Consider the following 26,714-nt stretch of genomic DNA (forward strand, 5'->3'; position numbering starts at 1 on the left):
CCCTTCCCCAAATGAGAATCCGACTATGACCCCAGCATTCTGTTAAAACGGCTTCCCGTTTCCCCTACCCTCCACGCAGCAGAAGGCTAAACTCCTGAGTCTACCTACCATTCAAGGCCTTCCTCCCTGGCCCTCGGCCCGGGCCCCGTCCCTTTGCTGATCTCGCTTCGCCCCTCCTCTAGTACTCACTGCGCCTCATCCCCGCCCCCCACTCCGGGTGCAGGGGGTGCGCTCTTGCACCTCCCAGGCCGAGATGTTTAGGGGACAAAGGGTTTTGGGGGGGGAAGCAACCGTACCCTCGAGGCCCAGCTAAGGGGCCCAGGCCGCGGCCTGGAGGGATTTCGGGTGACCCCAGAGAGTCTGCCGCGGGGCGATGGGGGCGTGACGAGGCCGGTCCAGCCGCAGGGGGAGGTACCCCTCCAGAGCCACCGCCCGCCGCGGCCCCTCCCTTCCAGGAGCCGGGCGGGAGTCCTGGGCTCTGATTGGGCGGTGCCGGAGGGGGGCCGCGCGGCCAGGCCAATGAGCGCGCGCCGAGCGCGGCGGCTGGCTGGGGAGCGAGCGCCGCTTGGAGCCCAGGGGCCGGCGGTCTGAGCTCCGTGATCTCGGCCCTGGATAGGCGGGCGGGGCGGGATGCGCGCCGCGGGAGCGAGCCTGGCCGTCCTCAGGGCCGCGGAGAATCTCGCTGGGCACCGAGGTAGGGGTCGGCTGGGAGGGGGCCGGGGAGCGGGAGGGGACGAACGCCTGAACGTCTGCTCGGAGCCTGCAGGCGAGAAGGATGGTCTGCGTCTACGAGGACAGCCGAGAACTAGTCCATGCGGGGATCCTCCCCCTTCGGTCTGCGGGGCCCAGTCTATTAGGTGCCTCCCGGAGCCTGCTTCTGTCTGCGCCGGCATCCGGGACCGCATCTATGAGGGCGCCCCGCCGTCTGCGTCCCTCTCCCAGCTCTGGTCTGCGGGACCGCGTCCATACCTGGCGCACTACCCCAGCCCCAGCTCTTGGTGGGAGGCCGTGTCTATGCGGAGTGGGCCCAGACAGGTGAACCCACGTGTGGATCTGCGCGGAGCGCCCCTCCCACACTGCCCACCTCCGAGTCTTCGTGCTGGAGCTGGGGCGGGGGGATGAATGGGACAGATGCGACGCGAGTGGCTTTAGCTGCGCAGTTCTCCCTGGTTGGGGCGGGGGTGGAGGGGGGCGGCGGAGGTGGATGCTGCGGTTTCGGCGGCCCGACAGGCACAGAACTGGTGGCTCGGAGGGTGCACACGTGCACAGGGACCTGTGTGTGGTGTTTGGAGGCGGGTGTGCGTGTGTCACGTGGGCACAGGAGTGTGCCTGTGTGCATTACAGGATGGAGTGGTGTGTGCGGGCGGGTCACGCGGGTATCGGCGTGCGCCTTCTCCGGGAGTGGGGTGTGTGTGTGTGTGTGTGTGTGTGTGTGTGTGTGTGTGTGTGTGTATCTTGAGGGTGCAGGGGGTGTGTAGAGAAGGCTGTGTCCCAGGTCACAGGACTGTGCCTTGGTGGGCTCATATGGGGCTGTATATCTGTCAAGTGGGCCGGGAAGTGGGAGGAGCACACATCTTGTGTCCTTGAGGGTGCACCGACTGCCCTCACAGCCCCCACTCCTTCCTTCAGTGCATACAGACTGAGCACCCACCGTGTGCCAGACCGTGTCCTAGGCCCACAGACTCTGGGGACTCCTGCCTCTTCCTTGGCCTCTTACCCTCAGTCCCCACAGAAGGCAGAGGGATGATTTTTTAAAACCTCATCCAAATCGAGTCGCTCCCCTACTCAAAACCTTCCTCTGGCTTTCGAGGCCTCCTGGTCTCTGTCCAAAAAGACCCCCAAAGCCAAGCCCTGAGCCCCAGCCAGGAAGTGGCTCTCTGTCATGCACAGTGTGAACTTCTATCCTCTCCTCTGAAACCCGTACTCAGCAATCATGAAAGAGTTTAAATGCCACCTCCTCCAGGAAGCCATCCGTGAGCCCAGGCACAGTGAATGACTGGGCCTTGTCATTCAGGTGTAACTCTGCTTGCCATCAGGTACCTCTCACACGTGGATACCCCACTCTGGTGACATCGGCTTCCTTGCTGTTCCTCAGACAGTGCAAGCACCGTCTCACCTCACAGCCTTTGCGGTTGCTGTGCCTAAAATGCCCTCCCCAGATATCCACACTGTTCGCTCACTCACTTCCTTCAGATTCTGCTCAAATCCTGCATCAGAAAGGCCTTTCCTGATCGCCCTGTATAAATAGCACCCCCCAGTGCCTCACTCTTGATTCCCCTGACACGATTGTATTTCTTATCCATAGCATGTACTGTTTGACATACCATCTATTAATTCCTGGCTTTCTTGTTTGTTGCTTCTTGCCCCACTAGAAATTAAACTTCATCAGAGCAGGGACTTTGTCTTTTTGGTTCGCTGCTTTATTTCCTGGCGCCTAGCACAGGGCATATACAGCAGGTGCTCAATGAGTTTTTCTTGCATGAATGAATGACTCTGGGTTTGCGTCCCAGAAGTCTGTGTCCCTGGCTGCTCCCTAGCCTGTGAGCCCCAGTCTGAGTCTAGGTCTCCTGCCCTTCTGTCCTCCAGATTCCAAGATCCCGGAAGGCCAGGTCTGAAAAAACTGAGACCAAATCTGCATGCGTGTTAGGAATATTCCCTCTAGCAACTGGTCTGGAGGATGGGGTGTGGTGGGGTTGGGGTGTGAGCCTGGAGGTGGGTGATCTGTGTGGCGGAAACAGGGGAGAAGAAAAGTGGAGGTCTGCGTCTGGACTTTTTAAGGAGTTGGGCTCAGTGACCTCATCCAGCACAGCAGTGGGGAGATCAGGAAGGAGATGTCTGAACTGCCCTCCAGCAGCAAAGGAGAGGGAGGTGTGTTCTGGCAGAAAGCACAGCTTGGACAAAGGCCTGGCAGCAGAACAGAGTCCGCAGTTTGGGAACTGCAGCCAGAGTGGAGAGTAAGTGTGGGGTTGGGGGGATAAGGATGGGCAAAAGGGGAAAGATGGCTGATAAGGAGGGCTCCTGGGTTTCTGGGCTGGGAGAACTGGGTGGGTGGGGGGCACTCGTCTCAGCAATGGGGACAGAGGAGGAAGAGCAGACTCGGAGAAATGCTGAGTTGAACTGGAGCCTCTTGGAACCGAGCTGCCAGGGAACACGGAGGGGAGGAGGCGCAGACCTGGTATGGAGGATGCGGGGGCAGAGGGAGAGGGGGAGGCCTGGAGACCATCAGCCCAGGGCGCTCAGGATGTGCTGAGGGCTGCCGTGCTGAATCAGGCACAGAGCCCATCACGGTGCCTGGGGCCTCCCTGGGAATGGGGGTGCGGGGCGCGTCCTCACAGCAGGCGTCCTGGAGCAAGACAGACGCCTGGGCCTCCCTCGAAGGGACTGAGTCATCCTGGGCGGGGGCGGGAGCCACAGAGGCCACCCGTTGCCAGGGCCATCCAGACACTTGTCAGGAGCATAAACATGGTTCCCGTGAGGCAGCCCAGTGATGTCAAGGCCACTTTCTGTGTCTGGCCCGGGTGACTGGACCGCCTCCTTACAGCTTTCCCTTCTGGCCTGCCCTCTGCCAGCCAGGGCCACAGCTTGTCTTGCCTAGATGATAGCTGGACCCCTGCTCAACCTTGCCCTGAGGTTCCCAGCAGTCTTCCAGAACTCAGGGTGAGGCCTGACTAGTACCTGAAGTCATCCCAGGAGAGGCTGCTTGAACCAGCGTGGATGAGAGCAGGATACCCCTGCTCTGTCCTGCGCTGGGCCTCCTCCGAGGGACCCAGGTGATCAGGCACATCCTGAGGGGCAGGCGTGGCCAAGCAGGGTCTGGAGCCAGGGTCTGCATCCCTTGGGAATAGCCAGACACCTGTGGATGAGGGACATAGCCCGGGAGGAGAAGCCTGAGGGGGTAATGTGCCAGGCCACCTGCGAGCGGGGGGGCAGATATGGGGCTGTGCTTTGTATGTACATCAGGGCTCCCTCTCGGTGGCTGTGCCACAGACTCTTCCCAGCTCCACATCGCTCAGGCACAATCCTGTTCAACGTTCACAGTCTCATCCATTTCCTCCCATAGCCCTGGGAGGCGGCGTGATGGCGGCTCTCTGTGCAGTTCACAGACGAGCAAGCTGAGGCCCCAAGGAGTTCAGTGAGTCGTCCAGACAGCACAGCCACAGGCTGGGAGGACAGACTGGGGTAGCCTTTTTCAGTGAGTGAGCGCCTGAGCCTGGCCATTCTCGGCTGCAGGACCAGGCTGGTCCCTGGGAGGCTCCCCACGCCCATAGGAGTCCTTGCTCTGCCCTGGGCCTGGGTGCCAGCCTGTCTGTCCTTCTATTTGCCCAGGTGGCTCCTAGCCACCTGCTGAGTCAGTTTATACGTAGTGTGCATGGAGGCCTCAGCTTAGAGAGGGGTCTTGAGAGACCCCCTGGGTGAGCCTCCAGAGAGGGGTGGGTCCCGCCCAAGACACACAGCCCAGCCCTGCAGGCAGCCCCAGGCTGCTAGACTGTTGACCATGTGGGAAGTTCAAACTTGAGACGCTGTGGGATCAGATTGCTATGGCCCCCAGGGGCGCAGGCCCCACCCCCCATTCTGGGGCACACATACACAAAGACCTAAAGGCACACAATGCACATGAACACACTTATCCACGAGTATAGACCACACCCATAGATTTTTGTTTCCATGCAGATGACCTCCTGTGTGCGTTCCACTGCCCCTGGCCCCACACACACACACACACACACACACACGCACACACGCACGCACGCACACACACGCACGCACACACACACACTGTCACCCCAAGCCTACAGCCCTGCTTACACGTACTCTCTCATGCGGACACACGGCCCCGTCTCCTGGACACGAGGCAGGAACCTGGGGCCTCCCCAGGGCGCCTCCTGCACAGACGTGCTTAGTCACCTGAATTTGATCCAGGCGGGAGGGAGGGAGGGCGGAGGGCCTGACGTCAGCCCTCACAGCTGCCTTGTGCCACCCGCGCATCCATCTGGGCCACCACGTGTCCCAGGCAATCACAACAGCAGCACAACTCTGTATTACGGGGCTTTGTTAGTGGCAGGCCTGGTTCCGAGCCCGGGAAGGGTGTTCACTCCTTTTCACAGCCCCGTGGGCGGGTGACACTGCTGTTAAACTCATTCCGCAGATGGGGAAAACCCAGGTACAGAGTGCAGGCACCTGCCCATGGGCACATGGCCAGGAAGGAGCACAGCCTGGCAGCCTGGCTTCAGAGCCTGGGTCCTCAACCAGGTAACAGGGCCCCAAACTGGAGCAGGAAGGCTCTGCCCTGACCTGCTGTGTGACCTCAGACCCATCCCTGCCCCTTGCTGGGCCCTACTTTCCCAATCTGAGAAAAGAGGGAGAGAGAGTTGAAGGAGGATGGCCGGTGGCTGGGGTAACAGCCTCAGGGAGATCTTATGCAAATTTGATGGGCTATAGGGCAGCCTGTGGCCTCTGCCTGTGGTGACTCTCAGTCCCCTTGGTCACTGCTGTGGACAAGAGGACAGGGCTTCCGCACACTGTCATTTGTTCCCTGCCATGGGCTCGGCTTAGGCTCCTTGGGGTCTCCTTCCCCCTCTCTGCTTTTCCATCTGTCTAATGGGGCCAGGACTATAATGATCACTATGGCAACTACTCATTCATTCAAAAAACATTTACTGCTGCTCTGTGCCGGGCGCTGCTGCTGATGCCAGTAATCTTATGGAGACGAGGCAGACAAGAGCCCTAACCTGTTGGAGTGTATATTCTGGTGGGAGAAAAAGGGCCTACAGAGTGAGGGGGAGGGGCGGCAGGGTGAGCCACCTACAGGGTGGGTCAGGCTTGTAGGGCTCCCTTTAGCCTTGGCTTCTTCCTTCCTGCAACCATCTGGTTCCCAAAGCCTCCCTGATGCTCTAATTCCATTCCACCTCCTCCAAGGAGGCCTCCATGATACTCCAGCCCTACTCCCTTCCTCACCTACTTCAGAGTCCTCCCCAGTGTTCTACTCCTACTTGCCACTCTCACCTCCTCCAGGGAGGCCTCCCTGATGTTCTAGCCTCACCAACCCCCACTCCCCTCACTCCTTTAGGTCCAGTGTCCATGTCTTTTCCTGTTGCCAGTCTAAATTCCCTTCTCCCTTTCTGCATGCCAACATCAGCTCCACTAGGCTTCTACTCATACAGTACACTGTGTGCCAGGCACAGGGGTTCTGGACCACACCCTTACCCACAATCCATCTCCAAGTTTTGCTGTGGCCTTAGGAATCTGGGAAGGTCCTGCATCTGTGGTACAGATGGGGAGACTGAGGCTCAGAGTCAGGAAGGAGCTGCCCAGGGCCCACAGTAGGTTGGCAGGCAGGACTGGAACCCAGCCCAGGCTCCTCTGTGGCCAGTGGACCCCAGTGAACCCCGCCTCCTTGACATCTGTCAAAGCAAGGTGATGGGGGAATAAGGGGTGTAACGGAGACCACGTTCTCAAAATTGTTGTGTGGTGACAGCACAAGTTACCACCAGACAGGAAGGGCAGAGGGTCAGGAGTCCATTTACTTCCTTTTCTTGAGAAGATGCTGAGTCTGGTCCAGGAAAGGGGAGGGGCATCGAGTGGGGTGGGGCCAGTGCTCAGCCTGGGGCAGAAATGGAGTCCCAGCCTGAGTATCAGGGTTCAGTCGTGGGTCAGGGTTCAGCCCAGAGTTGTAGTCGAGTGTGAGGTCTGGGGCTGGATGTTGGAGGTTGGTTCAGGGTTCAAGCTGGAGTTAGTCCTTGGCCTGGAGCCTAGATGGGGGCTCAGACTGCAATAGGGCCAGTGTGGATATAAGGCCAGGCCAGGGGTAGCATCTCAGCCTGAACAGATGTGGGGAACATTTTAGCCACGTGAATAAACTGGAAGGAAAAACCAGGAAAAGTAAGTGCAGTGAAGTCTCTCTTCACAGTCACCAAAGTAGCAGCCTCCTCCTCTAATGGACCCTGTCCTGGGTTGCCGGCTCTGCTAGGGCAGGGAAGAGAGGAATGGGAGACTTGCCCTGTGGCCCTGGAGGGTCTCCTGGAGGAAGTGAGACGGGTGGGAGAGGCTGGAGACCCAGGGAAGTCTTCCTGGAAGCAGTGAGGGGTGGGGGTGGGGGGGCCTGGAGCATCAGGAGCCCAGCTCAGCTTCCAGGCGGCCACAGCAGCGGCACTGGAATGCTCTGTTGTCAGGGGGTGGGGCTGTGAGTCACTGCGCTGTCGGCTGGATGGGGGCCTGAGCTGACCTGGGGCTCTGTTCCTCCCAGTACTGCTGGGCCTCCAGTGTTCTGCCCATGTCTGTCTGTCCTGACTCCAGAATATCAGATTCTCCCTGCTTCCCTGTGAAGCCAGGAAGGCTGATGTGACTGTGCCTGTTTTACAGATGCGGACACTGAGGTCTAGAGGGCTGGTGTGCAGCAGAGCCAGATGAGTTCCTGGAATTCCTTTAGGTAGTAGGGAGACCTGAGTCTGGATGCTGGCAACCCAGGCAGAGGGAACAGGCCAGGTAGACATGGAGGTGGGACTCACAGTTTGTGGCCACGATGGGAGAAGGGCCTGGAAATCTGACCTCCTTGCTCTGTGGCTGGGATTGAAGGCTTCTCTGCCCTCTTTTCTCAGGTTCCCAATAAGGCTGCACAGAGGAACCCGCTGACTGTGGCAATGGAGGGGGGCCCAGCGGTCTGCTGCCAGGACCCTCGGGCAGAGTTGGTGGAGCGAGTGGCAGCCATGGATGTGGCCCACTTGGAGGAGATGGATGGCAGCCCAGAGCCCACCAGGAACTGTGTGCACCCTTCACCACGGGCCAGAGCTGCCTCCGTGATCCCCGGGGGTACTTCAAGATGCCCTGCCGCCCGGCCCGGCCTCTCGGCTAGGAAGTTCTCCCTGCAGGAGCGGCCAGCGGGGAGCTGCCTGGAGGCCCAGGCTGCGCCTTACGCCACAGGGCCTGCCAGCCACATCTCCCCACGGGCATGGCGCAGGCCCACCATCGAGTCCCACCACGTGGCCATCTCGGACGCAGAGGTTGGTGGGGCGGAGCTAGGGGGTGCCCACGAGCTTTTCAGTAGTCCTTGGTGAAGGCCCTTTGCTGTTCCTGTCCCTGCCACACAGCGGTCTAGCCTTTGGTTTGCATACCCCCAGAGCTGAGGAGCTCACTACCTCACTACACAGTCTCTTCCCACCCGGGGGAGCTTCATCTGAGCCAATTGCTGCCTCCTGTAAGTCTCACCATTCCCACCCCCAGTCCAGGCCTAGGAAATAGGTCCCTCCCTTATTCCCCCAAGAAGTCCTCTTAGAGATTTGAAGGTAGACAGTGCATCCTCCTGTCCCCCAAGTCTTCCCCAGCTTGAGCCTTCCACCTCTAATCCTGCCTCTTAGAGTCTGCTCTGACTCAGAAGCTGCCAGCAGGCTTCCAGCCTCTGGGCTCCATCCTTGCCACTTAGATCTGAAAGGGAACCCAAGTACTGAGCAATCTACAGGCTTCAGAAGCTGAGCTTTTCACGCCTGAGCCAGGGCTCTGGTCTCCTGTCCCCAAGGCTCTCCTCATCTTTCTTGTCCATGCAGTCTCCTCATTCAGCTGCTTCTGGAAATACTTGCTCATGGGTTTCTCCCATCAGGGTCTCCCAGCCCCCAGCATCCAGGTAGGAATCAGTGCATTTTTCCATCACTTCCTAGGGAGCAAAGCATAGGCATGCTTCACCATTCATGTTTTCAAACACTGTCCAAGTCTTGTCACTTTCGGCTTCACTTTTGGCATTGGCACTAACTCACTTGCCTATGTAAACTTGAAAGGTTGGTGAGACCCAGGGTCTGGGAGCAAGGGGCCTGGGGCCAGGATGGGGCCCTGGACGTGCTCCTGGAGTGGGAGCAGTGCTGTTTCTGGATCAAGCTTTACCTGATATCCTCTCTCTTTCCCCCACCAGGACTGTGTGCAGCTGAACCAGTACAAGCTGCAGAGTGAGATTGGCAAGGTAGGCCCGGGGGCAGGCCAGGAGCAGTGGGAACTTGTCTGGGGGATTTGCGGAGGCAGCCTGTCCAGATCCTCTTCTTGGCAAAATCCCCTGTCCTCCTCTGGGAATGTGAGGCTGGGCCAAGAAGGTCCTAGCCTGGAAGTGAGGAAAGTTTTGTCCTCTATAGGAAACACCTGGGGTCGGGGGTGGGCGATGACTCCTGATTCCTGACTCCCCAGGGTTTTTGTTTTGTTTTGTTTTGTTTTTATAAATTTATTTATTTATTTGTTTTTGGCTGTGTTGGGTCTTCGTTGCTGTGCGCGGGCTTTCTCTAGTTGCGGTGAGCGGGGGCTACTCTTCGTCGTGGTGTGCGGGCTTCTCACTGCGGTGGTTTCTCTTAATGTGGAGCACGGGCTCTAGAGCGCAGCCTCAGTAGTTGTGGCGCACGGGCTTAGTTGCTCCGTGGCACGTGGGATCTTCCCAGACCAGCGCTCGAACCCGTGTCCCCTGCGTTTGCAGGCAGATTCTTAACCACTGCGCCACCAGGGAAGTCCCCTCCCCAGAGTTTTTGATGGAAGGGACTGGGGAAGGCATAGAGCTGTGTTGAGCCCGGCAGGGGCAGTGACCAGGGCATAGGAGCCCTCTCCCTGCCCGCCTGAAATTTATGCCCACTGGTGGCAGGGGTGGAGATGGGAAGCGGGAGGAGGGGGCTGGAGCTGTTCAGGCTCCCCTTCTCCTGGGCTAGTCCTGGGGGAGGCTGTCCTGTCCAGCGGGGGCTGACCTGTGCCTATCTGCAGGGTGCCTACGGCGTGGTGAGGCTGGCCTACAACGAAAGTGAAGACCGGCACTATGTGAGTCTGGGGCCCCTCCAAGCTGGGCCCTAGGAGGCTGGGGGGGTGGGCAGAGGCTGTGGTAAGACAGAGGACAAGGCTGCCTGTGAATGGAGTGAGCTCCCTCTAGTTGCAGCACGCAGGCTCTTTAGTTGTGGCGCGTGGGATTCATTGCCCCGCGGCATGTGGGATCTTAGTTCTCTGACCAGGGATCGAACCCACGTCCCCTGCCTCGGAAGGCAGATTCTTAACCACGGGACCACCAGGGAATTCTCGGGAATGAGCTTCTTGACCCTGGGAATATGCAAGCAGAGGCTGGATGCCTCTAAGGGGAGAGCTCTAGAAAGGCTTGTTGCGGGGAATGGGGGTGAGGCCTAGGTTCAGATACGGCTCCCTCCTAAGCCAGCATAACTGCAGCCAGTCCATATCCTCAGTGCCAGTGACAGATGCTCATGTGCCTTTCTGGACCTCAGTGCACATGTAGCCAGCCTGTTCTAGCCCCTGGTGGCTTCACACAAGTGGCATGTCTGCCCTTCCCTCCTCAGGCAATGAAAGTTCTTTCCAAGAAGAAGTTACTGAAGCAACGAGGCTTTCCACGTACGTATCTGTCTGGTCCTGGGCTTGGGAGCTCCTGGCCTGGGGGCAGAGGAGGAGGACACCTCGGAGGCCAGTTTTTGTTAGGACGGAGAGCGTGAGCAAAGGCCTGGTGGTGGGACTGTGCTTGGGGGGTTGAGGCCAAGGCCGTGGTCTTGCAAGATTCTTGCTTGAGGCTGGTCGCAGGGCCGTGGGGAGGCCCAACCTTCTGCAACTGGCTGGACTCCCCTTCCTGGTCACAGGTCGCCCTCCCCCTAGAGGGTCCCAGGCTGCCCAGGCAGGACCAGCCAAGCAGCTGCTGCCCCTGGAGCGGGTGTACCAGGAGATCGCCATCCTGAAGAAACTGGACCACGTGAATGTGGTCAAGCTGATCGAGGTAGGCGGTGAGCCAGTGAGGCCTGTGGAGTAGCCTCTGGTGCAGGGGGCCCTTGGCACGGACCCAGCCGTCCTACTGAGGGAAGTATGCCAAGGGCGGGGCCAGAATTGGGGTGGGGACTGCCGGGGGGCTTCTGGGGTCAGTTCAGGCCGCTCTGGGATGCTCTCAAGGTCTCATGGAGGGGGACGAGCTGCCCCAGAGGCAAGAAGTGAGCCCCCATCATGGCAGGAGGGGAAGAGGGGCTGGGTGCCATGTGGTGAACCCAGGTCGGGGCCAGTGATTTCTGAGGCCTCATCTGCCTGGTGCCTGCAGAGTTCCTGCTGCATCGTCCAGGGTGGCTGTGGAGCACACTAGGGGTCCTAGGGCTGGTGAGGATGAGACAGCCTGGGATGCCCACCCCATAACTCCCCAAGACTCACCCTCATGTGTGCTCCCTCTCACCAGGTCCTGGATGACCCAGCTGAGGACAATCTCTATTTGGGTGAGTGACCCAGCTCGTCCCCAAAGCAGCTTACCCCGGTGGGTCTGAGTGCTTCCCGGAGACACACTTGACGTGTGTAGATGGGCTGTGTGCAACGCACTGACCTCCTGGGGGCAGGGAGGAAACACATGTTCTCAAGGCCCAGATTCTCTTGCCCAGCCCTGCTGAGCCAGGCTCAGGATATCCAGTTCGATTCAACAAATATTCCCAAGCCCCCACTCCACTGATCGGAGAGATGGTGGATCAGATAGATACAGGAAGTAGGCTATGTGATGTGGGTTCCCAGACCCTATCTGATAACTCTGTGCCTCAGTTTCCTCACCTGTAAAATGGGGATAATAATGGTATCTACCTCATAGTGTTGATGTGAGAAGAAAATGAGTTATTATATACAAGACACATTAGCTATTATTAGTAATAGTATGCTGTTGTTATTACTTAAGTCCTTGGTGCCTGATTCAGGGCTGGGCTTAGCAGCTCTCAGGGAATGGGCCAGAAGGAACACTGGCTTAGGAATCAGAGGCCAAGTCTTTAGCCTCCACTCCCTCTCCTACCTGCCTATCTGCTATGACCTGTAGGAAAATTCCTACCCCTTCTCTGAGGTTCAGTTTCCCCCCCCCCCATAAAAGGGGTCTATGTTGATGGTCCTCACTCGGCACCTGAGAATCTAGTGAGGCAGGTCCATAGTTGACCCATGCTCATTTACTTCCTCTGATACCCTGGGACCCCTGTCCTATCCCTCCCTCAAGTATGCCTGGATGCCTGCCCCCTCTCCCACCCTCCAGAACAGGGAGGAACCTTGGCATCGGCTGTTTTCTCAGCCTGGCTGCACCTTACCTACTCTTCTTTTCTTCTCTTTTCTTTCAGTGTTTGACCTCCTGAGAAAGGGGTGAGTTCCCCATCCCGATCAGGCAGGTCAAGTCTTCCTTTCCTTCCCTGTATCCCTAGTCCTGGGGTCAGCTACTCTAGCGAGAAAAAGAGGTCCAGCCTCTGTCCTTAGGGAGCTGTGGTCTGGGTTGGGGAGTGGGGGCAGAACGAGAGACCAAGAGGATGATTCTTTGAAGGCCGGTGGGGTCAGTGAGACTGGAATAGCCAGGGAGGCCTCAGGAAGAGGGGGTGGGTTTTGAGCCAGGCCTTGAAGAACTGGAAAGAAGATTTTGATGGAGAAGAGAGAGAAGAAAGGAATGTTTCTCCAGCAAAAGTATAGAGATGGAACTCAACTCTCATCTGTATTCAAATCACAGAGTTCTTTCAGTTTTACAAGTTTGTGAGTTGGGTGGCTGGGATGCCATTCACTCCCATTTACAGGAAGGGAAGCTGAGGTTCAGAGAGGGTAAGTGGCTTGCCCAAAGTCACACAGCAAGTCACTGATGAAATCTAGGGTTGTAACTCATGTTTGCCTTGTCTGACCTTCTCAGGGTATGTGAAGAACAGCAGACATGCAGTAAAGGGCACGGGGCTGGGTGGACTGGGGGCCCTAACTGCCAAGGCCTGAATACAGGCTGTGACTTGTCTCTCTGCCTGGGAGGCTACCTAAAGACCAACTTGGGGAAGGGGCAGGGAGTGGTGTCCTTTTAAGACTCAGGGGCTTTCAGCGTTTTTGACCTCAATTCAAAGTAAGAAATACAAGTTTTACATTGCCATCCATATCTGTAATTGAAACCAAAGTTTTATAAAACAGTGTATTACATGTGATAGACTCTGATATATTTTACTTCATTAGGAAAAAAATAAAAAGCAGTAGGCATCCACTAAATTGATTTCATGACCTTCTTGGTCCTGGACCTACAGTTTGAAAACACTGCCCTAAATGGCATCATCACAGCTGTTTGATTATAGATAATTAAGTACTTAGAAGAAGGAATACCAAGCCAATCAGAAATTAAGATAAAGCTAATTTGAAATTGTAGTGATTGAAAAGGGATATTTGCGTCTACGCGTGTTTTCAAATTTTCATTATATGGGAGAAGCTACTCTCTGGGGTTTTAGGGACCCGTTCGAGCATAGAGGGCTCCCAAAAGGTCCTGAGGGGTCTGTACGGCCCAGTCCCTGTTCCCCTCCACCTGACACCTGCCTTTACTCATCCTGATTCCGGCGAAACATCCCTCCTCCCCGCCCTCCCCATAGGCCGGTCATGGAAGTGCCCTGCGACAAGCCCTTCCCCGAGGAGCAAGCTCGTCTCTACCTGAGGGACATCATCCTGGGTCTTGAGTACTGTGAGTAAGGGGCTGCCTGCCCCGCTGAGGCTGGAGACCCGGGGAGAGTGGAGGGGACACAAGAGGAGACGCAACCCAGGCTGAGCAGACTCTGAGCAGTTCCTGTCAGTCAGTGCTGATCTACCAATCATCTTTAGCTGGGGGTGGGGAAATGGGCCTGTAGGCGGGGCCGAAACTTCCTGAACAGGTAGGGTGGCGGCAGACTTCACTGGGCATGCGCCAGGTCCTTCTCGGCGCCTGGTCGTCACCGCGGCGGCCTGCGCCTTGGACGTTCAGCGTGTATCTCAACTCTGCTGAATTCTTAGCCAAGCCTAGCCTCTCCACTGGGCCTCAAGGGCTGTGGGAAGGAATTTATGTCCAGCGGCTCGAGGAAGAGTCTGTCCTGGTATGGGGCCAGTGGGTGGTAGCAGAGTCCGTTTACTGTGAGGGGCCCTAAGGTGATGAGAGCTCAGAAGGGAGAATGTTCCTTTAGCCTCTATCTATCTGTGGAATTCATTTATTCATTCATTTATCCATTTACAAGTACCTACTAAGTGCCAGCTGGGGGCGTGTAGATGCCAAAGACCCAGAAGTGATCTCAAGGATCTTGCAGCCTAGTGGGAGGGACGGGAAACTAAGCAGTGCCTGCCAAGGCTGGGGAGGCACAGAGGCTGTCAGAGCACTAAGGGACCAGGGGTGGCTTCCTGGAGGAGGCCACTTATGAGTAGGGTCCTGAAAGATGAGTAGGAGTTCGTTGGCTAGTTTGAGGCATGGTGGGAGGGAGTACACCAGGCGGAGAGAACTGCATGACAGCGGCACGGAGGGGAGTACTATTTGAGACGGGGGAGAAGTTCAGTGTGGTTAAGTCCAACCTGGGAGCCAGGGCAAGGGAAAGATGATGCTGTAAACACTGTCCAGGCTGCACCGCGAGGGCTGGGAATGCCTCCATAGAGGACTTTCATGACTTTATCCTGTCAGCCTTGTGAGCCCCTGAGGGCTTTGAGCAGGGGAGGGGAGTGGCAGGATTTGTGTCTTGGAAAGCTCCGTCTGGCAGCGTACGGTGGCTGGATGGAGGGCAAGAGGCCACCAGCTGGTCGGGGAGGAGGCTGGTACTACAGCCCAACTGACAGATGGTGAGGCCTGGATTAGGGCAGCGGCAGCGGGGAGCAAATGTGAACGAGGTGAGGCGGGCAGCAGTGGGTGACTAACTGGTCATGGGGAGAAGACGGCCCGCGGGCACCTAGGGTTCTGGCCTGGTTTGGGGAGTGGGGCACAGCCCATCCCTCTGAAATCTCAGCTTGGTTTATCAGAAGCATATTCTCTCCCTAGGGGAACAGGTGAGGACCAGCTGAGGTTTGACCTGCAGTGAATGTCTTTATCTCATCTGAGCCACTCCACTGCCTTCATTTTAATGATGTCTTTGTACCTATGGGGAAACTGAGGCACAGAGAGGGAAGGGCTTTGCAGAAAGTCCCTAACAAGGGCCTAGAGGTGTGAGAAGGGGGCACTTCACCCTGGTGTGGTCGGCAGCAGACACAACCCCATGCCAGCTTGGCTTCCACCCACTTCTTGTCCTGGGCCTGTTGTCTCCCATCCTCTCTCCTTGCAAAAAACAAACAAACAAACAAACAAAAAACAGAAGAAACAAGCTAATCCCATCTGGCTCTTGGGTAGAGCCTCATCAAGACCCAGCTAACCATGATGAAGGGCTTTCTGGAGTGAATTGGTCAGCACCAGGGACTGGACAGGCAGACAAATGGTGGCACCCGGTGATGAAGACCCGCCTTGTGATTCTGGCCCCCAGAAGGGAGAGCTGAGGCTGCCCGGGGAAGGCCCTGTGCTCGGGGAGGCTCAGGCCTGATTCTTACAGACGGGGCAATTGCAGCCATGCAGGTAGGAGAGCACTCGGATCGGTCCAGTCCATAGAACTTGCTGATGAATTGGATGTGGGGTCTGAAGGAGAGAGGAGTTGAGGTTTTTGGCCTGAGCAGCTGATAATATGGCCATTAACTAAATGGGAAAGACTAGAAGAGGAGCAGAGCTTTTCTGTTGTTTGTTTGGTGGTGCTGTGTGTGTGTGTGTGTGTGTGTGTGTGTGTGTTTAGACAGGGTGGGGGTTGCAGACAAGAGAAATCAAGTTCTCAATTAAATATGTGATTGACAAATGCTAAAGTATACGTTGAGACGTCTGTGGGATATCCATGTGGATAAAGAGCTGGGAGTTCAAGGGCGATGCCAGGGTTTGAGATAAGAATCTGACCCCACTTTCCATGGTCAAATACACAGCCTCCTGAGCGTCTGTGTTCTGATGGGTGTGTGTCAAATGCTTTGTGTGTACCTGGCACGTAGGAGGCAGTCGCTATAGGGCCATGGGTCCTGTTGTTATTCTTAGTAATATACGATGTTCATTCCCTCTGCCCCCAGCCTTCCTCCCCTTCCCTCCTTCCCATTCCATTCCCTCCCCTCCAACACCCTGGGGTCCGTTGGTCCAGGGGAACATATTTGTTGAGCAGGGAGCCCATAAGTGGATGGCTGCGGGATGAGGTCAGTGCCTTTTCTCTGCTGGGACATCGCTGGTCATCTCAGCCTGAGCTGCCCGTCTCTTCCCGGCAGTGCTGGACCCAGGAAGCAGGGTGGGCGCTCAGCCTACTAGAGAGGGCTGACCCTTACCCCGGCCACGTTCATCCCGGCAGTCCCAAGGCCTGGGGTGCCCTCCCTCTCCAAAACCTCATGAGCGCAGAGTCCCTAGGGCTGAGGCGATACCTCTGCAGGATACCCCACAATCCCACCCTCAGTCTGAGGAACAGGGACAGCTGTGACAGGCTGGGTGCGGGGGATGGAACTGGGGAAAGATTTTGATGGGCTTCAAGCCTGTAGACAACACTCATGTGGGAGGGCCAGGGCTGGCCTACGGAGGACCCCTTCCCCCAGTTTCCTCTGACGTCCACCCTCAGTGGCAGATGCCTTGATTGCCATGGAGAGAGCACTGGTCTCGGGGTCCAAAGATTCCTAAGAGTCCAGTCCTGGCTCTGTTACTAACAGCCTAGGTTAGTGTCTTCACTGCATAGCTGAGCAGGGGGCCCTAGATCCTCAAGAGATGAATGTGTGCAGGGGACAGGAAGTCCCAGCTCCTTCTCTCCTGGAGTTTGAGGCAGCCTCCACGGCCAGGCAACAGCAGGTGGGGGGTCTGGGCGGCAGGGCCCCAGGCCAGCGCTCGAGCTGCCTCTCTCTGCAGTGCACTACCAGAAGATCATCCACAGGGACATCAAGCCATCCAACCTGCTCCTGGGGGACGACGGGCACGTGAAGATCGCCGACTTCGGCGTCAGCAACCAGTTTGAGGGGAACGATGCTCGGCTGTCCAGCACGGCCGGGACCCCAGCGTTCATGGCCCCCGAGGCCATTTCTGAGTCCGGCCAGAGCTTCAGTGGGAAGGTGGCTCCCAGGACCCGGGCTGGGTTGGGGTTCAGGTGGAGGGGCGGGGGTACATGCCACGGGGTCCCATTTCCAACCTGAGGGTGCCAGGGTCCTCATGTCTCAGGAGGGACCGAACATGGTCCCCTCCGTCATGTTTGCCTCCTTCTGGAGTCCGACAAACTGGCCGAACTGGGGCCTCCTCTCGTTCTCCAGCAAAACGGCCCCAAGTCTTCCCTGCAGATACTCCCCGCCAGCCTAGCTCTGTGCTGAGTTCTGGGCTGGGCCGTGGAACACACGGAGCCTGGACGGCCCAGCTCCCTGCCCTTCTGGTCATGGTGCAAGGGCAGGAGACCTCGTGTCTGCGGGGACATCAGAGCTTCCCCTGACTTCTTGGATATGGCAGCCTTTGAGCTAGGCCTTGAAGAATGGGGGGAATTTGAGCCCAGAGAACATTACAAGGGAACTGAGGGGCACAGCGGGGCTTGGACAGAGTTTAAAGGGTCTGGAAGTCCTAAGGGTCTGGGCTTTGTCCTAAGTGACAGGGGCGGTGGCAAAGGTTTCTGAGCAGGGACTGTGGTTCTGTGTGTCCCCGGGCACATCCTGCTCTACGCTGGCTGCCCAGCTGTGGTCCTGCCATGGAGGAAATGGTCGAGAGGCACTTGGACACGTGTGTGAGTGTGGAGCTCGGGAGACAGCTGTAGATAGAGATTTTTTTTTTTAACTTTTAATTTTGATATAATTCCAAATTTACAGAAGAATTGCAAGAATAACACAAAAAACTCCCCTATATCTTTTATTCAGATTCACCAGTTATTGACATTTTGTCCCATTTACCTGTTCACTGTCTCTCCGTATATTTATAGAAGTTGGAGACATTATGCCCCTTTATCACTAAATACTTCTGGAGGTATTTTCTGAGAACAAGGGCATTCTCTTACATAACCTCAGTACAGTTATTAAAGTTAGGCCATTTATCATCGATAAAAGACTGTTATCTAATCGACCTTATTCAGATTCCATCAGTTGTCCCCATACTGTCCTTTAATGCCTTTTCTTTTTCTGGTCCGGGATCTGGTCCAGGGTCAGTCACTGCGTTCACTTGTCACGTCTCTTTGGGGTCCTCTAATCTGGAAAAGTGGCTTGGCCTTGACATTTTTGAAGAGAACAGGCCTGTTATTTTGTAGAATGATGTCAGTTTGCATTTGTCTGGTGTTCCCTGATTGGATTCAGATGAGGCATCTGTGGCAGGAATACGTAGGCAGAGATTTGAGAATCATTCACATAAGAGAGAAAGTCGATACTAGGAGAGGAGGTGGGGTTCCAGAGGAGGACCTTGTAGAGAGAGGGCACGTTCAAGGGTGCAGGGAAGCCCCAAGGGGCTGTGGAGGTAGCTGTCAGAAAGAAGGTGGATGGTGGCTTTTCCAGTGGATCATCAGGAAGAGGGGTGACTTCTCGAAGCCAGAGCTGGTCTGGCGAGTATAAGTTCAACATATGCTGTCGTTTCTGGGGTGCGTCTGTGTCGTGCGTACAGCAAATGCGACCCTGTAGATGAGGGGAGTTTTGTACCTGTTGAGTTGGAAACATGTCTGGTTTGGGCCCATTCCAAGGAGAATTGGAAACCCTTGGCAGCAAGGGCCCTGGTCTGGCTGTCCCTGTGTCCTCAGTGCTCAGCATAGGGTCCAGCATGGAACAGGGGCCTGGGAGTGTTTGTTGAGCGAATACATGACTGAGGAAGGAGGTTCCCCGCTTGCCCTCTCCCATGGCCCACTGAAGCTGGGTGACCAAGGGGTGTCAGTTCCTTTTGGGGGACTGATACGAGCTGTTTCTTTCTAGGCCTTGGACGTGTGGGCCACGGGGGTCACGCTGTACTGCTTTGTCTATGGGAAGGTGAGTGCTGGGTGGGCTGGCAGAGGTGGGGCAGCCCTGGCACCATGGGCCGGGCACCGTGGGCCAGGATGCATGACAGATGCAGGCCCTGCCTTTGTGTCCTTAAGTAAAGTGACTTTTGAAAGAGCCCACCCAGCTCAGAGAAGACGGAAGGAAAAGGGACTTTTCTGTTCTCCTCTTGTCCCCTTGGGGGGATGGATTCATGTGCAGGAGTCCTGGGACAGCAGACATCCCAAGGGAGGTGTAGATGGTGCCATTCATTCATTTACATATTCACTCATTCATTCATTCAACAAATTGTCCTTGACCTCTGCTCTGGGTCAGGCCGGACACCCAGCCTTGACGTGCCGAGATCCCCGTCCGCAGGCGCTCCCACTCCAGGGACCGTGCTGAGGCACAGGGTGGGAATCTCAGGGAACATGTTCCCAAACTTCAGGCCCTGACAGTGCAGGCCTTGCTGCGAGCGGTTGTCATGCACTCATTCGTTCAGTCCACGTTTGTTGAGCATCTCCTGTGGGCTAGGACCTGCACAAGTTAGACGAGGTCCCCCGCCGCAGCTCATGAGGAGCCCGGAGCTGCCCCCAGCGAGCTGAGGTGCTGGGTGCCACATCCTTTGTCTCTCCCCACCGCAGTGCCCATTCATCGATGATTTCATCCTGGCCCTGCACCGCAAGATCAAGAATGAGGCCATCGTGTTCCCGGAGGAGTGAGTTGTCCACCACGGGCCCCGCCCACCCCCAGGGAGGCGTGTCTGGGTTTTAGCAGAGCTTTTGTCCTTTCTGGGCCCCACCCCAGCCTGCAGATCTGGAGGTTGGGGTGCTGCTCCCTGGGAGCAAACGGAGGGACGTGTGAGCGGGGTCTCAGACATCTGGGTTGGATCTCATTGAACAGATGGGAACTCTGAGGCTGGGGGTGGGGCAGGGATGACCCCAGGTCACACATTCATCCTGCTTCTTCACTGAAGGCCTCCAGGAGGTCAGTGACATCAACCCCATGCAGACCCTGCACCCGCGGGGAACCTCCACCTTCTCCACACGGGGTGGGAGGGCTTCACGATGCCAGTGCGCTCCCCCATTTCACAGATGGAAAAGTGGAGGCTCAGTGGGTCGGGGATTTGAAGCCACTCCCTCCCCCTTGCCCCTTCCTTTGTGACTGAGGTCTCTGAGCCCAGAAGGACTGTTTGGAGAGGCCTCCCCACCCATCCACGGTTCTCCCGATTATGATGCCAGCTACCATGGCAGCCAGCCTGAGTCCCCTAGCGCCTCACTTTTCAGGGCCCTTTTACCATCTGCGCAGTGCCCAGGTCAGAAACCAACCTGGGAGTTGTGCTCAGGGTCCCTGCCCCTCGCACCCACTTCCTGTACGGCCCCAAGCCGTGCTGAGTCCACCTCTTACATTTCTCTTGGTTCCATTGCCAACGGCACCCCCTGCCTAGTTCAGGCCTCTGCCTTGTCCAGCTACTGCAGTCAGGCCAGAGTGACCCTGATGCAGCGCAACAGATCTCACCACGCCGCCTGCTGAAACTTTTTCCAAGGCTTCCCAAAGCCCACAAGAAGAGGCACGCCCTGGCCCGGGCGTTCAAGGACCCCTGGGTCCCCCCACCTGCTCACCTGCCGCCGGCTCCCCGCTCCCTGCCGCCATCCCCACGGCAGTGGCTTCCTCCCCTTTCCCGTGACTGCTTGTCTCCCAGCCTTTCCCCCGCCACCCCCGCGGTATATCCTGCTCCCCAGCCCAGGAGTTTGAAAAGGGATTAAGTATCTAGGACAGCAGAGGGAGCCAAGGTCATAGCCCTGAGAGTAGGTTCCTTCTCCCAAGAATTTAAGTAGCAACGAAGCCTGAAGTTTAAGCAGAGACAGTCGAAGCTGATGCGGGGCTGAGTCCTGCTCTCCTGCCCCTGAGTCTCACCCCTGCCCTCCCTCTTCTGGGTGGCGGTGAGCCAAGGTTTCCTCCTCTGTCAAATGGGTGTCTTCCCTGGCCGCCTCCCAGGCGGAGGAGAAGGTAAGGTGGTGAGCGGGGGCGGAGGCCCCTTGGGGGTCCCATAAAGCGGCTCTTCTCGCATTATCCTTGCCACCTCTGCCTCCCAGGGGGTGTCCAGCACCCATGGGACCCCGTTTGTGTCTGTGACCTCTGCCCCCTGAGGGAGACTGCTTTACTTCATACTCAGGGGAGAAAGATATCCACACGCTTGTTCTGGAGCTCTCTCCTTCCACCCTGGTGCCTTTGGGGGTGTCCCTCCTGCTCTCTGAGAAGGGGGCTCGGCGGTGTCTCTGCCCTGGTGTGCACTGATCAGGGAAGCCTGGAGCAGGGTGGGATGCAGAGGTGGGAAGCAAAGGACCATCAGCTGTCTCTCCCTCGGCTCCTTCCTTCCCCTTCTTTAGGCCAAAGGTCAGCGAAGAGCTCAAGGACTTAATCCTGAAGATGCTAGACAAGAACCCTGAAACAAGACTCGGGGTGCCAGACATCAAGGTTGGGGAACCAGAGGTGCTGGGCTGGGCTGGGCCACAGGAAACAGGTCTCAGTTTCCCCTTCTGGGGAGGCTTACACCGGGGACATCTGTGTATTGGGTTGGGGTTTGGGGTTTTGGGGCTTTGGACCCTCAAGGCGACTGCTGGTGGGATGCCTGGGTCCCTCGCTCGCCGATGTCTGTCGCCTGTGGCCCTGACCCTCCCTGCCCTCTGCTCTGCAGTCGCATCCCTGGGTGACCAAGAATGGGGAGGAGCCCCTTCCCTCGGAGGAGGAGCATTGCACCGTGGTCGAGGTGACGGAGGAGGAGGTGAAGAACTCAGTCAGGCTCATCCCCAGCTGGACCACAGTGGTAAGAGGATGGGCGGGGGAGGCACGGACTCCTGGGAGGGCCTGGGGGGTGGGCGTGGCTGCCGCCTGAGACTAGCTCTGTGCTGGGGCCTGTGGGGGGCAGAGGGCTTCCTGGTTGGCCAACCCCGATGCTGGGCCCCTGAGGCCACTGTTCCGCTAGAGGCCCACAGGAACAAGGTCACATTATTCAGCCTCGTGGTGGGGAGACCAGGAGGTGTGGTGAGGAGAGCGAATGGTTTAAATATACTGCCCTCGCTGAGTGTCAACATTCACCACGACCGGAGAAGCATTTCCTTCCTTCCTTCCTCCCTCCTTCCCTCCCTCCCTTTCTTCCTTCCTAACGTTTATTGAGCTTCTGCTATTTTCCAGGCACCGGACTAGGTGCCAAGGACGCGAGAGGGAAAAGGCCTAGCATGCCTTTGATTTGGAGACGTGGTCCCGGGGCCCCCGCGTGTCAGGCAGACACCACCCGTGTGCTCCCTCCGCTTTCCTCTCATGTTTCAGCTTTTCGCCTCCTCCTCTGGACAGCTCCCACGTTAACAGTTGGAAGTTATTAACGTAGCCCCTGATGGCCATCTGGTTTTCTTTTGTTGGGGGGGGGGGGGACCTGAGAGCCATGGCTTGCCCTGCGCTGAGGTTTCACAGTGAGTCAGGGTGAGCACAAGGCCAGGAGAGCGAGCTGGGGCCTGTGCCTGGCATGGGGTCTGGCCTGTGCACTTCATGCCTCCCTACTGGGTCCAGTAGGGCCAGCGGGCTAAAGTCCTGTGCTCTACAGAGCTCCAGGGCTGTATGGGGTCCCTGGAATTGTCAGCTCCCGTAGGGTCCCTACTGCCACTTCCCTGGTCTTAACCACCATACTCTCTTTTCTAAACCACTGGAATCGCCTCCCAGGTTGTCCCCCTGCCCTTCCTCCACCCTTGCCGCCACTACGGTTAACACTCAACTCAGCAGCCAGGGTGGTCCAGGGATCTGGTCACGTCCCTTCTCAGCTCAGACCCTGCTCACTCAGGCTCCCGTGTTGCTCAGAGTAAGAGCCACGCGCCTGCCTGCCCGCCAGACCCTGCATGGCCTGCCTGCCCCCCTTTCCCCTGCCCACCTCCTCTCTTCCCTCCGTTCACTCCGACCACACGCCACGGAAGCTGCCGCCCCAGTGCCTTTGAACATCCCTTCCCTCCGCCTGGGGTCCTCTGGCCCAGATGTCCACGGGGCCGCTTCCTCATCCCTCCAGGTCTTCACTCCACAGTCACCTTCTCAGTGAGAAGTGAGTGAACCTTCCCGGCCCCTTATCGAAAATTCCAACCTCCTCTTTGTCATACCTTATCCCCCTTCCTTGTTTTAATTTTTCCTCCTGAGCCCTTACCACTAACTAACATAGATTCTACTGATCTGTCTTATTTTTTGCCTGTCCCCACAACTAGAATATAAACTCTATGAGGGCAAGAATTTTTGTCTCGTTGTGGTCCCTGTGCCTCGAATAGTGTCTGGCATATGTAGGTGCTCAATAAAGACTTTCTGTTGGAAGGGAGAGGGAAGGAGGGAAGAAGTAAGGGCACCCCTGATGCTGTGCTGGTGTGTGAGAATTTGCGTGCGTGTGGGCAGGAGGATGGAGCTGTCCTTGTAGCGGGAGGAGGGACAGTCAGAGAGCTAGGGCACAGCAGCCTGTCCCCTCCTGGCATCCCCCCAGGCCCCTGTGCAGCTCCTCTCTGGCCCCTGGGACAGCCTCTTCTCGACTCCGTCCTTCCTGTGTAGCCAGAAGGCATTTCCTAATTGCACTCCCCATGCCCTCAGCCCTTCCTGGTCTACTCCTGGCCTCTGTGCCCGCCACGCAGCAGATGCACCGGGCTCCTCGCCGGTCCCAGAATTCACCCTCAACCAGCTCCCCTCCGTGCTCTCGCCATTTCTTCTGCTTGGGATGCGCTTCCTTGCTCCGCCCAAGGAAAGGGAGCTTCAGCAGGGCCCACCCAGCAGCCTCCCCGTCCGGGAGTCAGGGTGGAGGCTGCCAGTGCGTCTGGGAACCCGGGGGCCTATGTCCCTCACGCTGATGTGTCTTCCCCAGATCCTGGTTAAGTCCATGCTGAGAAAGCGTTCCTTTGGGAACCCGTTTGAGCCCCAGGCGCGGAGGGAAGAGCGATCCATGTCTGCCCCGGGAAGCTTATTGTCGTAAGTACTGGTGGGCTGAGGCCTGCAGGGTGCTCCCTGCGGTGGGGTGAGGGCTGCGGCCCCTCCCCTCACTCTCAGCATCACCAGGCTGTGCAGGCTGAGCCCGGAGCCTGGGGACTCGGCCAGGCCTCAGAGCAGGGCCCTGTCTGCACCTCTGTTCTCAGCCCACGGCAGCCTAGTCGAGGTTTGCAGGCAGATCTCTTTGTAGAATGTTGGTTTGTGTGTGGAGGGAGGGACACTTCTGCTGATTCTTCCTGGTCCGGGGGCGCGGTGGGTTAGCTGCCTTCCTGAGTGGCCTGTGCTATACATCCGGCCATTGCCAAGGCTGTGCACCCAGTCAGCACTTCGTAAATGCTTGTTCAGCGAGTAAGGACAGGCAGACTGGTGACGACGATGCTGGGCCGGGGAAGAGGAACCCCCAGTGCCGCCGGCTCCCGCCTCAGAGCCCGGCAGGTACATTTGCCCCCTCCTGGGGGAGGGCAGAAAAGCAGTTCCCCAGACCTCCGTGAGCCTTGCCCTCAGCCTTTCCACCTTCTTCCACTGAAATAAAAGTTTGGGATGCTGACAAGGCCTGCTGGGGTTTGCGCACAGACCTGCAGAGAGAAAACAGTAAGGGGGTCCTGGACCAGAATGTGGTCCTGGGACTTGGGTCGCCTTCCTCTAGCCTGCGAAGGGAGCTGCGGGACAGAGGGGCTGTGCCAGCCAGCCCGCTCTGCGGAGGAGATGTGCTCCCCTGGGAGGTGAGCCGCCGTCCAGGTACGTCGGCCTCTGGGGAAGGAGCAGTTTCACTTGTGCTGTCCAGGGGCCCAGATGTGGGTTTCACCTGTGTGAGACCACCCTCTTCAGATGTACGGGGTCCCATCGTAGTGGACAAGCTGGTGTCTGCTCCCTGCCAGAGGTTGCTTGCACCCAGGGAGGGCCACGTACCAACCTCTTGCCCTCCTCTTGACAGACTCCCTGGCCTAAGTGGGGTGAGCTCTGGGGCCTGGGAGAGGCCTCAACTGTCCAAAGCTTACTTCCTGTTCCCTGTCTCTTCTGTGAGGTGGCCAGTCCTAGGGAGGGTGTTCCCTGGGCTCTTTTAGATCTGCAGGCTGCGATGCTGGAATTGGGCATAGTGTAGGGGACCACATATTCTGCGTCCGAATGGAGCCACTCTTGAGAGCGAAAGAGGAAGCCATTACTAACTGTGCCGGGGACAACAGGCAGAACTAGGAACCGTGAGGCGCAAACCTGGACGGCTGGTCTCCAGCTCAGTGTCTGTGACTAGGCGCCCCCTAGTGGTGGTTCAGGCCAGTCACAGGCCAGGGACGCATCCACGCAGGGCACAGGGCTGGGCGTCAAGAGTACAACTGAGCAAGGCAATCGTTGTCCTTTCATGGACATGTTAATGGGGAGACAGGTCAGTTCCTTCATCTGGACTGTGAAGGGATTGGGCTTAATACTCCCCAGCTATAACATTCTATAGTTCTGTGACTCAAGTTTAATTTTGAAAAGCAGGTTTTACCTCATCAGAGTCCCGACATTTGTCCTTGATTGTCTCTGTTTTTTATGCTTCGGGATAATGATTGAAACTCTACAGTAGATTTAAATGAGATCGATCCTTTTTAAAGGTATCAAAATCCACTCATTGATCATGTTTTTAAAAAAAAGGTCTTAGGGGAAAAAAGCAGATACAGGAATCTACTGAATATGTGACAGAATCCTGAGAACGACAGGTAGAACCTGTCCTGTGAACAAAGAAAAGAAAATGCAAAACCGAAGCCCTTCGACCCAGGACCATGGGGGCTGATCTAGGCCAACCTGGAAGGCCTGCGACCTGGCTGGTCCTTGAGGATGCAGGGAAGCCAGCTCAGGAAGGTCAGATCTGGAGAGGCTCCGGAAGCCAGGCTGGGAAATCTAGACTTCGTCCCCAGGCAGTAGGGAGCCATGGAGGGTTGTGGGCTGAGACTAGGGGTGAGGAAACCAGCAAGGGACCACGATGCAGGAGAGTGAGACTGAGATGAGCTTAGAAAGTAGGTGAGGGGGGATTTGAGAGATGTGGATATAAATGCCTGTGAGTGTGTGTGAGCGTCCTCGTGCATGCATGTTCTGACCCCTGAGGTCCCTCTGCCTCTGGTGTCCCCTGAACAGGAAGGATGGGTGTGGTGAAGGAGGCAAAAGCCCGGAGCTCCCCGGCGTCCAAGAAGATGAGGCTGCGTCCTGAGCCCCTGCATGCGCCCAGGGCCGCCCGGCAGCACGCTCATCCTGCGCCTCCAAAGGCCCACTGCCCTCATGCCAACAGCCGCCCCTGCGGGCAGGGGGCTGGGGACTGTGGCCCCTCTCCCGGCCCTCCTCCCCTGTCGTGCTGCATGACCTCCACAAGTGCGTGTCCAGGGACAGGATCGGAATGTGTGTCACCTGGGGTTTGCGGGGGTAGGGCTCCCACAAAGCCTTTTGTTTCGTCCTGGGTCTCCCTGGCGGGACCCATTCTTTGGGGAAGCTGGGTGCCCGTGGTGCCTTAGAAACCTCACCGGCTGGTTGGCAAGGCCCAGGGGCAGGAGACAGGAAACCAAGATGACAGGTGGAAGCCTCGTTTGCTACCACTGCAGAGGCCGGGTGGGCGTGGCTCAGCTGCCACCTGCACAAGGAGGGGTGTACCCTGCCCTCCTCAGGGGGGCGCTGCCAGAGCTCTCGTCTACTGAGAACACTGATGTGGAGGCTCTGAGCCCTTGGTGGGTATTCCTGGGCCTCACTGGGGCGGGGGCCAGTACTGGAGAATCCAGATTCCTTTTTCGTTATCTTTTTTTTGGTAACTTGATGGGGGAGGTAAGTGCAAAGCTCTGCCTGGGAACACGTATCGAGCTTTCCTCCAGCTTTGGGTGGTTCCCAGCATACCCACCATCACTTGGCAGCCAAGTGGATTGGACTGGCCTTCCCGGATTGTATTTCACACTCTGGAGGATGGGCTGAGTGAGGCTTTGAGCAGAGGCCCGAACCAGGAACACCACCCTTCCCTGCCCGCCTCCCTCCCTCCCCCCCGTGGCTCTGCCTCCCTCCCT

The 26,714-nt window shown here is 57.4% G+C and overlaps 1 protein-coding gene across 1 annotated transcript; it reads left to right on the top strand.

Annotated features, from left to right (window-relative positions):
• The first annotated feature begins 620 nt into the window (after nt 1–620).
• On the top strand, nt 621–26,285 carry CAMKK1 (calcium/calmodulin dependent protein kinase kinase 1). Its single transcript, XM_007454177.1, has 16 exons — nt 621–694; nt 7,596–7,997; nt 8,897–8,944; nt 9,721–9,774; nt 10,299–10,350; nt 10,590–10,723; nt 11,168–11,204; nt 12,072–12,093; nt 13,332–13,420; nt 16,634–16,833; nt 18,649–18,702; nt 19,335–19,408; nt 21,081–21,168; nt 21,389–21,517; nt 23,573–23,676; nt 25,807–26,285. The coding sequence occupies exons 2-16, from the start codon at nt 7,638–7,640 to the stop codon at nt 25,877–25,879; spliced, it is 1,518 nt and encodes a 505-aa protein (XP_007454239.1). The 5' UTR covers nt 621–694; nt 7,596–7,637; the 3' UTR covers nt 25,880–26,285.
• Nucleotides 26,286–26,714: the final 429 nt, after the last annotated feature.

This window comes from Lipotes vexillifer, unplaced genomic scaffold (genome assembly GCF_000442215.2).
Source record: "Lipotes vexillifer unplaced genomic scaffold, Lipotes_vexillifer_v1.1 scaffold680, whole genome shotgun sequence".
NCBI classification, from domain to species: Eukaryota; Metazoa; Chordata; class Mammalia; order Artiodactyla; family Lipotidae; genus Lipotes; species Lipotes vexillifer.

Excerpts from the sequence above, each read along its gene's own strand:
- CAMKK1 (XM_007454177.1), top strand. The coding sequence starts at position 7,638 with ATGGAGGGGGGCCCAGCGGTCTGCTGCCAGGACCCTCGGGCAGAGTTG. Across the intron at positions 13,421-16,633 it reads CATCCTGGGTCTTGAGTACT|TGCACTACCAGAAGATCATC; the intron begins GTGAGTAAGGGG and ends CTCTCTCTGCAG. Across the intron at positions 16,834-18,648 it reads GCCAGAGCTTCAGTGGGAAG|GCCTTGGACGTGTGGGCCAC; the intron begins GTGGCTCCCAGG and ends GTTTCTTTCTAG.